The sequence below is a fragment of the Melitaea cinxia genome, chromosome 9, assembly GCF_905220565.1.
Source record: "Melitaea cinxia chromosome 9, ilMelCinx1.1, whole genome shotgun sequence".
Classification (NCBI taxonomy): domain Eukaryota; kingdom Metazoa; phylum Arthropoda; class Insecta; order Lepidoptera; family Nymphalidae; genus Melitaea; species Melitaea cinxia.
Window position 1 is genome coordinate 17,795,521 of NC_059402.1, and position 14,609 is coordinate 17,810,129.

Below are 14,609 nucleotides of genomic sequence, written 5' to 3' on the forward strand. Positions count from 1 at the left end.
TGGACATAGGCCTCCACAAGTTCGCGCCAAAAATGGCATGAACTGATGTGTTTTATCCATAGTCACCACGCTGGGTAGGCGGGTTGGTGACCGCAGTACTTGGCTTTGTCGCACCGAAGACGCTGCTGCCCGTCTTCGGCTTGTGTATTTCAAAGCCAGCAGTTGGATGGTTATCCCGCCATCGGTCGGTTTTTGACGTTCCAAGGTGGTAGCGGAACCGTGTTATCCCTTAGTCGCCTCTTCACCCACGGGAAGAGAGGGTGTGGCTATATTCTTTATGGCCGTAGCCACACAGCAACAGTAAATAGATATATATTACAAAAAAATAACTTTATTTTTCGAAAATAAACTGGAGAATCGTTATAATGTGAAATTCGATGAAACGAAAAATGCGTGAAGATAAAAAAAGAATCACATAAATGTACAGGAGAGAGTGAGATAGAATACATTACTGCTCAAAACACGTTTTGTGTGGCACTACGACCGTGTTCACGAGACCGTGATCGTCATCGACAGAACAAATCGTAACGGCCTTCCTACGATTTTTCTGAACCTTAACTTCTGCCGTGTGCGCATTGCGCATCATCATCATCATTTCAGCCGATCACAGTCCACCGCTGGACATAGGCATACCAGGAGTGGAACTTCTTTTGCAAACTAATTTTTAAGTCTCATTTATAATTATAAAAATCTAAAGCTTTAGATTTCTGTTCCAGAGCCATCAACGAATACGTTGCCGTTCATCCGGAAGAATGTTACCCTCATGCGCCTAAAGAAGTTTCACTTCAACAATCAAAAAAAAACCAATCAAGCATATGGCGTACGGATTAATATTCTGTATTGGCCATACAGGTGTTTGCCGAAGTCTGAGCGTCTGTGCCTGTATAATGTGTGTGGTTCCGGACGCCCGACACAGGACTAAATCCTAGTGAGGGCCGTTGAGTGAAAAACCTCTTCACCTAGAACTCATATTATATTATTATTTACTTTATACTCCAGTATTAACTTTGGGAATTCGGAAATTTGGAATTACAGTTTTATTATTCGTAGTCATGTTTATACGTTACTGTTTTTGTAGTCGAAAATGTTACGGACACATATATCGCAAGCCTACCTTTTCAATTATTGAACATCGGCGATGTTTAATAATTGAAAAGGCTGCAGAGTGAACAAACCAGAATATTTCCTCGTTCGAATGGACATCGTCGTACGAAAGAGATACAGTTTTGAATCATTTATTCGATAGCAGCTGTGCTTGCGGCCTTGCACTTTCATTTGCTCTTTGATTGCCCTCCGGGACGACCGCATTCGATTGAGTATCTCGTTTTACTTGGAAACCTTTGCGTTTTCTGCTATATGATATATCATATATATCATTATATTACTAAACGGAATATTACCGTGATTTATGGTACAAGGAAACTAAATGCCTTAATTTAATTAAAAACTCTGCAAAAGTCAAACTGCACGGTAAACGTCTTTTTTGATTTTTTTTTTAATTTAAATATAGAAGACTTTTTTGTTTAAATTTATATTTGAATAGGGTACATAAGAATGTTGGGCTTAGTTTCTAATCGATTTCAAAAATATAGTAGGTACGTTCTCATTTGTACTGTATTTTGTATGTGTGTTATCTCGTAACTTTTCAAAACAAAAAAATGTTACAAAGTATGGTAAGAATAGTAGATTAGTAGCCAAGGGCTGTAAGGCATCAATTGCAGCCCGAGATATTTAGGCGCACGAGCGCAGCGAGGGCGCCTATAGTTCAAGGGTGCAATTGATGCTTACGTCCGAGCTAACTATTGTGCTTTACATTTGATGATGATGATGATGATGATGATGATGATGATGATGATGGTGATGATGATGACGATGACGATGATGATGATGATACTTTGTTTGATGTTAATTATTTAAAAGACACGCAATAACTATTTTAATACAAATTATTTTATTTTACGTCAGTTATAAAATAGATAACAGATCTCCTCAATTGTTCTGTGAACCTCTCCAAATTTTTACAATTTTCAGAGTTGGTATTGTATATATTAAGTTGAGAGTGATTTATAAATTTACCTGTAAATAAAGTTCCTGCAAACAGGTGCGATTATGAGGTAAGTAGAAAACCGACATTACAAGATTAAAACATTTTATTTGTTGAAATTTATAGTGAAATGAGAACTATTTTCAAATTTTAAGGATTCGATATTTAACATTGATGACTATTATACTCACACGAAGACTAGGCTGAATAGCAAAGCGACCTCTTTGATCATTGGGCTGAATGCATGATGTCTATTGCCAGTAAGATGGTTAGATGTACGCGAACTTTTTGAAAGAAAGAAGTGTTTTTTTTAATTACCTACCGCCCTAGGGCTTTTCTAGCTACATTATTACTCTAGAGCGCTAATTAGTCACCTACAAGCCCCATTTGGAAGTAATAAGAACCTACTTACCGAACATGAGAGACGTAAAACAATATTGTTTGAGGGAGTGCAGCTATATAATAATTTACCAAAATATCATCTTCGAGATTCGGATAGCATGAATATTTTTGAATCAAAATGAAAAGAACACGTATATACAATGTAATTGTAAATATTTCGATTAGACGCTCCAGAGGAAAAAATTGTTACATCCTATCGTATATTGATTGTATCTCATTATAAGTGAACGTTGTTTTTATGAGAAAAAAATTCATTAAACCTAAAAGCACTCGATGTACCGATTTTCATGACTCTTATTTTATTCAAAAGGGTGGTGCTTGTCATGTGGTCCCATTTAAATTTCAACGAGAACTGATAAGTACTTTTTGAGCTATCTCTAGTAATGAGTTCTTATTTGATTATTATATCAATTATTATCGTAATTACGATTCCAGTGTCTTTCTGTTTAGTAAAAAACTGATTCATGTTACTACGTGAGCAGAAAATTTGGTTCAAGGCCAAATAAATGTCTTACGATGATGTAAAATAAATTCCCTCCTATAAATTAAATTCTAGATATTTCTCGAATCTCTTGAAACAGATGCGAACAAAGTGTCACGTGTTTGTCTTCGTTCGCGAGCTGCAATTTTGTTCATTAATTTTATCCGCCTTAAGCCCTGCTGAGATTGTTTTCTTACAAATAGCTGGGCGGCTGTTTCAATGAAATTTTGATTAAATTAAAAATTTAGGTATTGTAATTATATTTTAAATATTGAATGTGTTCCTCAGAATTTTGAAAAAACTTATTTTGAAAAACTTTTGACTGGATGGAACGACTTCGATGATTTTTTTTTAATCGAAAGGTGGCGCGTATCATTTAAATTTAATTGTGATCTAACAAGTTCCATCCATCCAACTGCTGGCTTTGAAATACACAGGCCGAAGACGGGCAGCAGCGTCTTCGGTGCGACAAAGCCAGCCCTGCGGTCACCAACCCGCCTGCCCAGCGTGGTGACTATGGGCAACACACATGAGTTCACGCATTTTTGGCGCGAACTTGTTGAGGCCTATGTCCAGCAGTGGATTGTATAGGCAGTAATGATGATGATAATGATGAATAGTAATGTTAGTAGTCTGAGGACTCGAATAAGAATGGATGTAGCGCGACCGTCAGACAGACACCGCGCCAAAGATGGAAGCATCGTTCTTTTATCGTAAAATAAAACGACATATGAACACTTCAATGATGTGTTACAAACGAATAGTACAGTGTAGACCAGTGCTTTTAGACTTTGAAAATGGTAAAAAATGAAAAAAATTATATTAGGCCGTTGGGAAAAGGAAGCGAATACAACGAAAATGAAAGGAAAAATAAATTACTAGTGATCTGAAGTCGAGCAGTGGTAGGGAAGTAGGGAGGTTTAGGGGTAAAAAACGGTTTATCTCGATTTCCGGCTAAACTATAAGTCCTATGGAAAAAAGTTTAATGGCAAAGTTGTAGGTACTAAAAAGATCTACAACTTTTGTATTCACACTTTCTTCACATAACCTCAACATTTATCTGAATAATTCAAAAAACCAAGTTTTTGGTTTTTTTTAATCTAGCAATGCTCTCCTATACATTCATGTGTTTCTTTCATTATTGTGACGTATTTTTCGTTAAATCGAGTTTCAAATCACAACGATCCTAAAAAGTTTCACTTCAAAATCATGAAAACAATTTTTTTTTATTTTATTTATTTTTTTTATTTATTTTATTTATTAAATTTGACTTGTACACGGTATGTCCCTCGACTATTCTTTGACAAAGTGAACCATTGCATTTGTAAGTATTTTTTTACAACAACCACAACTGTAAACTGTCGAAAAAGTTATCGACTGAAGCTAGCGTTATATTATACACGTATTTTGTAAGGAGTAAAAGTTGGGCAGTAAAAGAGGCTCGTCAAACCCTTTCAATGTACTCACGTCTCGGTGAAACGTGAAGCTTTGAGACGCTTTTGTATAAAAATTTAATATTCTTGATATATCTGAAAAGTTGCCAGACCTTCGTTCGTCGATGACCTTGACGATCGTGTCAAGAGTACTAAGGGAAAATCCTCAATATACAAGGTACATAACAATATTTGTTTAAACAAATCACGTTCAATAAATTAGACAGAGTGGCATTTTATTAATATTAGAAGCTCGAAGACAGACACAAGACAAGCACTAACGCTCAGACTGCAATAGACGTTGCTCGGAATCTGGAGCAGTACTTCAACAATTTGTTACGCTTTCACGCAAAGTCTACTAAACTGATCATCATGAAACTTTGTACACATACTCTTGGATGTATTAGAAGTAACATAGGATACTTTATTTAAAAAAATCAATGCGAGCGAAGCCACGGGTAAAAGCTAGTTAACACTCCGCTCCAGTCTTGAATACATTGTTTAACTATTATAAAAGTTCTACGCCCAGCATAAAAGCTCGCGCTAACTAGATCGAAACATATTTTTATTTAGGTCACAGCACTGGCTTGTGGCTGTTGCGCCGGCGATTGCGAGTTCGATCCCCGCACATGACAAACGTTTGTATTGGCCATACTGATCTTTGCCGTGGTCTGGGTGTTTGTGCAGTCCTTGTGGGTCTCCCCACCGTGCCTCGGAGAGCACGTTAAGCCGTCGGTACCTGGCCAAAGTGGTGACTGTAGGCAACACACATGAGTTCCTGCCGAGTTGGTGCGAACTTGCGGAGGCCCATGTCCAGCAGTGGACTGCGATAGGCTGAAGTGATGGGTGATGAATATTGTTTAAATTTTTTTTTGGTCCTGTGTTACTCTGTTTAATTTTTTATGCTTATTTTAAATCAAAGCAATCTTCCCGTTTTCATTTTTATTTTTCCTTATATTTTCTACACAATGGCAAACGTAACAATGTTATACAAATAAAATAACAATGACAAGTGTGTTCGGTATTCTCAAAACAAGATTAAGCAGCCAAGTGGCCTTTCATCTGCGTCGGAGACAAAGAAAATGATATTTTGAGAATACATTGTATTGTTTTGTTAGTTCAATATAAGTCACGGTACATCTTTGATTTTTATAAGATTGTTACTTCAATTTAAAGGATAAGAGTAATTTGCTAAATATAATTGTGTTTCAAAACATATATCTAAATATTAAAAATAAATCTTAGATATTAAAAATAGCACGGTGTCGTCTCCTGTCAAAGATTTTCATTGTAATATGAAACTTTGAATAGTTACGGGTTTCTGTAAAGAGCTCACTATAGACGGCGCCACGGTTCGCTTAAACCGAAAATTTAAAATTATCATATCGAAAATTTCGCTCGAGCGGGTGCATCGTTCCATAGCTTAATTGGCTAGAGCGCCGACACGGCAAGTCGGAGACGCGGGTTCGAACCCCGCTGGAGCGGTCAATTTTTGATATGATATTCAAAAATGTTTAGAATTCCTAATGTGGGTAACACAAAAATAAAAATCTTAGATAATTGTGTTTGCTCGCAAACGAAAAAAAAAACCAACTTCAATTACATGGACGAGTAATACGAGTACAACGTGGATCGACGAAAAAATAGTCAAGTAACTACGCGTTATCAAAGATTACGCAAAAAGTAGTTATCAGATCTCGATATAATTTATATGTGACCACATGATAAACATCAGCTTTCGATTAAATCAAAAATTATCAAAATCGGTATACCCATTAAAAAGTTATTGCGGATTTTCGAGAGTTTCCCTCGATTTCTCTGGGATCCCATCATCAGATCCTGGTTTTCTTATCATGGTACCAAACAAGGGATATTCTCTTTCCAACAAAAAAAGAATTATCAAAATCGGTACATCTAGTAGAAAGTTATGCGGTATAATACAACGTAGGTCGACGAAAAAAGCGTCAAGTAAAAACGCATTATTAGATATAGCTCGAAAAGTAGTTGTTACATCTCAAATAAATTTAAATGGGACCAATTTTCACACACCACCTTTCGATTAAAAGAAAATTTGTCGAAATCGCTCCACCCAGTCAAAAGTTCTGATGTAACATACATTAAACAAAAAAAAAAAAAAAAAATACAGTCGAATTGAGAACCTCCTCATTTTTTGGAAGTCGGTTAAAAAAATACAGTCGAATTGAGAACCTCCTCCTTTTTTGGAAGTCGGTTAAAAATAGATACAAAATGTATTATCTCTAAGAACTGTCTTTCACGGAGACTGAATAAATTTTCCAATAATTAGAATTTTAGTTAATATGTCTACTTATCCTTCCATCATGCGTGAAACTATATCTAATAAATTAGATATGTTTTCAAAATTGTATTACCTAAGTCTAACTTAAAAAAAACTTGATATTTCATCTAGAAAATCAGTCATTACTCTGTAAAATGTTGCACTGAACCGCAAAGAATTCATTCGCTAAAAATATTGTTTTTATAATATAAAATGTAAATTTTCTGTTGAAGCTTCAATTAAATTTAAATAACTCAGATTTTGTTCGTTAGTTTTAAAAATGAGTTATTTCAATTCATTAAGTTTAACATTCAAAAGGCAACAGCAAAATCAAAAAGCATATTCTTAAAACAATTATTTTATTTAATACCATTTATTTCAGTAAATTAATTTTATTTAATCTAAACGTTTTGTAATTAAATAACGTACTGTTTTAGTGGTGACCAGAGCTCCTGGGGAGGACCAGGAGTAGAGTCGGCAACGCGCTTGCGATGGTTCTAGTGTCGCAGGCGACTATAAGCTACGATAACCCTTGCCCATCCGGCGGGGCTGTATTCTCGTTTGCATCCCCCTATAAGACACATCTTTCTTGATTTGTCTTATAATATACATAACTCTAAAATACATAAAGATATATAATATGAATTATCCAGTGTTATCTTGGCCAAGCACTTGTAAGGACTGAGGTCAGAGCGGGTACGAAATATTCGTAAAAGGATTCAACTCGACTAAACTCTTCAAAGCGACGCATTCATTACTCGACACTTATATTTGAATGAAAAATTCCGCTCAAAGCACGCGGCGTCAAGTCGAGATCTCGAATCTAATTAAAACCATAAAAGCCTTCGTTAGTGCGGCGAACATGTGCGAACGACTTATTTTGGACACGTAGCGAATATTGGTCAAGGTGAATTTCTATTTATGAATTTTTAAAGTAACATTTAAAATGTGATATGCCTTTCAGGTTCATAGGTTACATGCAAATAGTACATATTAATACAAATTATAGAACTACTAGCGGCCCGTCCCGGCTTCGCACGGGCATTAAACATTACATTTAGATTTGTTAATTTTAACACATTCATAATAATAATAATAATATGACACATTTTCATCCCTTTTTGCGTCGAGCTCCTAAAAAAGAGTAAATAAAAAAAAAATAAGAATAATTAAATTCAGATATTATTTAATGATTTTTTTGTATTTATGTGTTTTTTTTTTGTATATTTTTGGGGTTTTTTTCTTTTTTTTGATATATTTTTTTAATTTTTTGTTTTTTTTTTTTCAATTATTGAGGTCATAACCCTAAAAGAAAATACATTTATTTTGTTAGAGCTTCTCTGTAAACAATATTTGATGTTGTTTTATTTTGTGGCAGCAAAATAAATTGATTTTCAGGGGCTCCGACTCGCGATAGACCAACATACAGTTGACCATGAGTAAAACATTTCTTTCGCAGATCGATCCCTACTAATTCGAAGGTTTGGCCTTGGGACTTGTTAATTGTTAATGCGAAAGATGTTTTTACCGGAAATTGAAGCCGTTTAAATGGGATTGGCAGATCAGTTGGGATCATCGGTATCCTCGGTATATGAGCTAGTTGACCACCTGCTGGGCCAGTGATAATAGTTGCTACTATTAAATTGTCCTCTAACTCCTTAATAAGCAGCCTCGTCCCATTACACATGCTCGGAGGGTTTAAATTTCTTAAAAGCATGATTGGGATTCCGATTTTTAACGTCAATTCATGGGGTGGCAGTCCAGAAGGGTTCAACGAATTTAAAAATTCCTGTGGATAATGGACTGCATCTTCAATATTCGTTACAGTGTCGATCGATTTGTATGTTTTTGTTTGGCCGGGGACTTTTTGAACAATCAGATTGTTTATTTCATTGACAGTATCATTCTTAGGTGATACTATAGCCCGAGAACACAGCCAATGGAAGTCTCTTTCGTGCAAATTCTCGATATCAGGGTATACAGAATCTATTAAATTTTCCAAATTATGGAGTATTTGGCCTAGAGACTCATCCAGAAGAATGTCACAATGACCGCTTAAATTTGGAGTTGGAAAAATTCCTTCCCCAAGTTTTAGCAGTTGCTGTGGGAAATCGCTATCAGTGATTCCATGAAGATGAGCTCTCATATTTGTCCTTAATTTTAATGTTTCAATCGTAGTCCATAAGGGAGACGATTTCAAGCATGCCTTGATGATATCTGCTCGCGTGCCTCTGTTAATAACGGGGAGAGTCTGTCGAAAATCTCCAGCAAATACAAAAGTAATCCCGCCCATGACTGCAGAGGAGTTCCTTAGATCCTGTAAGGTTCTGTTCACGGCCTCTATATGTGCTCTATGGCTCATCGTGCATTCGTCCCACATAATCAATGAGGCGTCTTGTAGTAATTTACCAATAGGTCCATTTTTGCGGATGGAACATGTAGATTGTTGTTCAAGATTGACGGATAGTGGAAGTTTAAAAGTAGAATGAGCAGTTTTGCCATCCTTCAAGAGAGTTGCAGCAATTCCTGAGGAAGCAACTGCTATTGCTATCTTCCCTGATTGTCTTATCTTAGCAAGTATCAAATTTGCAAGAAACGTCTTTCCCGTTCCACCAGGTGCATCCAAAAAGAAAACTTTTCTTTTGTCATGAATGACGCTATCGACTATAGTTTCAAAAGCATGTCTTTGATCTGGGACTAACTTTGGCAGGTTTTCATTGACAAAAGCGGTCAAATTATTTGTATCATAGCGATGAGTCATAGTCTCTGCTGCATTGCTTTCTGTACGAACTGATGATGGTAATCCGAAATCACTTAGGCTTTTGTCATTTAATTGCAACAGTTTATTTTCTATTTGTATCAAACCTTCGTTATAAATGTCCTCATTGTATGGTAAGGTGATGTCTTGATTTTGCTGTCTGATTCTGTGTCTAATATCTTCACATAAATCGTCTTTGAAAATGTTCCATAATTTTAATGGTTCCGATGGCTGACAAAATAAAAGTATGACCACAAACAATTCTCTCAATTGTAATGGACATTGAGAAAGCGAAGCTTCTCTGAGAGTATTTTCCCAATGGTCATCGTTTTCTAGCAAACCTCTAGCACGGCAAGCAGCTTGATACGTTTCTTTCAGAACTCCGTCAACGGTTTTCAAGTACTGGAATGAAGTTGGACCGCGTACGTGGTGCAGCAACATCCTAAGATAGAAACACTCGGATTGAGAAGGATGGACACCGTAGACTCTACCTAAAGCGGAATCTTTTTTTATGCCTGGATAGCCAACTACATTCTCACCACGCTTCCTTCTGGTGAACTTATTATTGGCCCATGTGTAGTATTGCGGGACTTCGTGGTAAAGAAGTGTTTTTGCGAATTCATCTTCATTACAGAGCTCAAAAAAAGCCAGCAATGTTGTTTTACGTGGATTTTGGGCCACTTGTACAGCCGTTTCTGTGGTAAAATACACCCTTTGGCCATTTTCTAAGTGGACAGCTAACTGCAAAACTGTAGGATGCCGCTCATGGATCGGGAATTCGAATATTCGCCAAGCAGCTTCGGAAGTACTTATGTAACGGCCATTTACGTAGTTTTCCACTTCATCATTTGGGTTTCTGACGCCAAATGTAGCTTGGTCCGATCCTTTATTTATGTATTTACAAATGTATTTGATGGCTTGAACTGAGTGACAGTACTCTACATTTATGTGAGCATTAAACGTCCTGCACAAAAGTGGAGAATATGGGACAATCCAACTATTATCTATAGTGAAATTTCTGCCTCTGATATTTAGCGAAGCGCTCAGTCCTCCATTTGCGGCATCACGACGACGATAAACTGGATATCCGTCCTCTCCAGTCTGAGTTTCGTTGACTAAACGTCGTGGGTATTTTTTTGTGCAAATACCGTTTTTCATACATGGTGCTGATAAGTTATGTTCTCCGCATGGTCCGTGCACCATATTTTTTGTTACGATATCGTACAATATCGGATCGTTTTGTTGGTTGGGCAGTTCCGCAACTATGACGCTATCAATTTCGTCTGGTTGGATTTTTGTTTCTAGCCAAAACAGCAAATGACAGTGTGGTAAACCTCGCTTCTGCCATTCTACACTTGCCATGTAACATTTCACTTTGCCGAATATTTCATTTTTAACGAATAAATTTAAGAATTTCTTCATTTTCAAATGAAACACCCTTGAAATGATGTCATGACGATCGAAAGATCGCTGATCAGGTAGTAGTTCCGCTTTAATTTCAGGCCATTCGGGGTTGCACGTAAATGTGACAAATAAGTCTGGTCTCCCGTAATTTCGGACATAAGTCATCGCGTCTTGGGTTTTTTCATGCAGGTAACGCGGAGAACCTGTAAATGAAGATGGCAAGATTACGCGTTGACCGATATTTGATGGGTCAACATTTCCGTCTTGATTTAAAGCATCTCTGAGATGAATGTATTCTTCAGCCCTTAGTCTCTGTTGGTTACGACATATGTAATTCAATCGTTCCGATATCATTTTTGCCATCATATCGACAATATATTGACTAAATAAGTCCCTGTAATAATGTAATGCATTAAAACAGTTAGCTCTAACCATCAACCTAAATGCATAAAATTGCATGCACGTCACAGTTTTGTTACGCGCTGTACCTTCCTGCGGAATGGTTAAATAATAACCGTCTTCTCCTTTCACGAACATTAAGGGATACTGTAGTGGATCATACGATCGGTGTAACTCAGAGACCCTTTTAAGTTGGCCGTCTCTTCCGTGGAGCACTATATCTCTGGGGCCTTTTTCTTCGTCAACCAAGAGAACGGCTACCTCGTTTACAGCTGGAGCATTGTATCTACCCGGGTGTGCTGTCTGTGGTGGGCGGTCGGAATGAATAATTAATTTTAAATTATCCGAAGAATTGCGTTCTATGTTTTGTTTAAAGCTTCGTATATATACATTGTGGCTATTCAGTGCGGTCTGTAGTTCGTTAATTAAATCTATTTTCAGCGTTGGAGCTATGTTTGACCTCAATGATAGCTGATCTGCGTCTGAAATGAAATATACCTGCAAGTATTGTGGATTTTGGCCTGGTGGTGGTAAAAGGCTACCAATAAGATGATATACCTGTCCCTCTATTTTAAAAGTTGGCATAAAATTACCCTCTCTTATTTCTTTGGCGCCAAACGAAGTCATTTGAAATAGGCTATTGTACTTACGGATGTTGGTTATGAAATGTCTAGATAGCGAATGATTATTTGTCAAAAGATTTTTTATTGGCTGTGGTGGTTCCTGAATACTGGGGAGACTAACTTTTCCAGAAGCACAGCACATGCCATTAGTTTCATCGACCCATTTTTTGGCTGAACACTTAGGGCAGATCTTATTCATGTCGCCGATTTGGACGGAAGACTGTTGAGCATAATCAATCTGTGGATCGTATCTAAAAGCCGATCTTTTACTGTGGGCTAAAACTTGATTGCGACTTCTCGCTCTTGACGTCTGTTGTCGTTCTCTCTGATCTTGAAGGCGTTGGAAACGCTCAGAGCTTGATTCCCTAGTGCGAGATTGAATATTTCTGATATTTTGCTCTTCAAGCCGCTGCAAACGCTGAGTACTTGACTCTCGCGCATGCACATGAGAGGTTCTTAGATTTTGTTCAGTAAGGCGCTGCGAACGCTCAAGACTGGACTCTCGCGCGCGTACCTGAGAGGTTCTCAAATTTTGTTGAGCTAGACGCTGTAAACGCTCAAGACTCGATTCTCGCGCGCGTGCTTGAGAGGTTCTCAAATTTTGATCAGCTAGTCGCTCTGAACGCTCAAGACTGGACTCTCGCGCGCGGACTCGAGAAGTCCTCACATTTTGTTCAGCGAGCCGTTGAGAACGCTGCAAACTGGATTCTCGCGCGCGTATTTGAGTGGTTCTCATATTTTGTTCAGCGAGCCGTTGCGAACGCTCGGTACTCGACTCTCTAGCACGCGATTGTGCCACATATTGTCTATGAATTGAAAGACGATTTTCAGTTTCTGATGAAGATTCTTCATTTCGACGTATTTTTGATGCCCTGGCCTGGGAACTATTTCTAGAAAGTTGAGATCTTGATCTTTTAGGCATTTCAAAATGACAAAAGAAAAAATGCCTTTGAACTAAATTAGCATAACTGTAAGCTATATATGCTACTATATGACAACGTACACAACTACCTACTATTTATTAAAATTAAATTGAAAATCATGAAAAATATTCAAGTAATTTATTAGGTTAATAACTAAGTGAACAATATTTTATATAAATGGGTTTAGTTCTGAAAAGAACTTTTTAAATCGGTTTAGTTACTTACTAAACGAATTATTATCAAGCGTAAATTCCGCACACGTCCATCACGTAGGGAGCCGACCGCGCGAGTAAGCCGCGCGGCAAGTTTATTTCGTGATCTTAACCCCCCTCCCGTACCCCTGCCCGAGTGACGCCTACAACGCATAGCTAGCCGAATACAGTTTATTTTTTAATTTTTTTTTAACTCGTGATATCTTTTGAATGGATTGTCAGAATCGAATAATTCAAAAAGTAATATAAAGATATTGAAGCAGTCTTAAATAATACATCATTTATTTTGATAAGGGTTAATACCAAGGTACAAATAAAGAGCTTTTTGTAGCGGTGGTATTTTAATTTCATTTTTTCAATAAAAAAACGCTTATTGTGACATGACTGTAATAGTTAGAGATATGCTGCCGCTGATTTTTTGTAGATAATGGTGTGTTCTAAAAAAATGTAGTATATCATTTTGTTCTATCATCAATAGTTTTCGCAGCGCACGCGATGTAAGGTAGTTTTTTGATATTTTTTTCACACCTTGGATTACGTTATCGTAATTTTAGTAAGGATGCCTATTTTTTTTGAAAATGAAATATAGCCTATGTCACTCAGAAATGATGTAGCTTTCCAACAGTGAAAGAATTTTTCAAATCTGCCGAGTAGTTTCGGAGCCTATTCAATTCATACAAACAAACAAACAAACAAAAAATCAAACCTTTCCTCTTTATAATATTTGTATAGAAAACTAAATTTTTGAGTAGGCTTCAAAAAGACTTGCTTAATTTCGCTTCATCATTTTGCAAAGTAAATGTTTTTTAATAGATTAATTATTATTGTTAATGGGTAGTTTACTATCGATTCGGAATTGGCAAGAAATTCAGCAGGTACTCAACAAAAAGACGTCATTATAATTTACAACTAAAATGGCTTAAGTCATGAAGCCTGCATGAAAGACGGTGCCGCTGACTGCTCCGCTGCTCCGGGGGTTGTGGGTTCGATTCCCAGCCCAATTCTGGGTGTAATAAATATATTTATTTCATCATTCATCATTTCAGCCTATCACAGTCCACTGCTGGACACAGGCCTCCACAAGTTCGTGCCAAAAATGGCGTAAACTCATGTGTTTTGCCCATAGTCACCACGCTGGGCAGGCGGGTTGGTGACCGCAGGGCTGGCTTTGTCGCACCGAAGACGCTGCTGCCCGTCTTTGGCCTGTGTATTTCAAAACCAGCATTTTGATGGTTATCCCGCCATCGGTCGGCTTTTCAAGTTCCAAGGTGGTAGTGGAACTGTGTTATCCCTTAGTCGCCTCTTACGACACCCACGGGAAGAGAGGGGGTGGCTATATTCTTTACTACCGTAGCCACACAGTAGATATAGAATATATTTATTTACTTATGTATTATTTATAACTATGTTGATCGGAAGAAAAATATGTACTTATACCAGTCGGCTGCTACCTCTCGAACACAAGCATTAAGTTGCTTACTGTAGGATCATACGACCTTGTGGAGATTATTAACAAGCATACATAACATTCATTATTTTTTTCAGCTTACATAACACAAAACAATATCTTTAATTATAAAAAAAAGAAATAATCACAAAAGAGAATATTAATAAAAAAAACTATGTTATTTGTG

The 14,609-nt window shown here is 37.1% G+C and overlaps 1 protein-coding gene across 1 annotated transcript; it reads right to left on the minus strand.

Moving 5' to 3' along the window:
* Positions 1-7,977: 7,977 nt before the first annotated feature.
* On the minus strand, positions 7,978-12,762 carry LOC123656211. The gene is made up of 3 exons (XM_045591915.1): positions 12,355-12,762; positions 11,962-12,078; positions 7,978-11,520 (listed from the first exon to the last, which is right to left on the minus strand). The coding sequence occupies exons 1-3, from the start codon at positions 12,760-12,762 to the stop codon at positions 7,978-7,980; spliced, it is 4,068 nt and encodes a 1,355-aa protein (XP_045447871.1).
* Between the last annotated feature and the right edge of the window lie 1,847 nt (positions 12,763-14,609).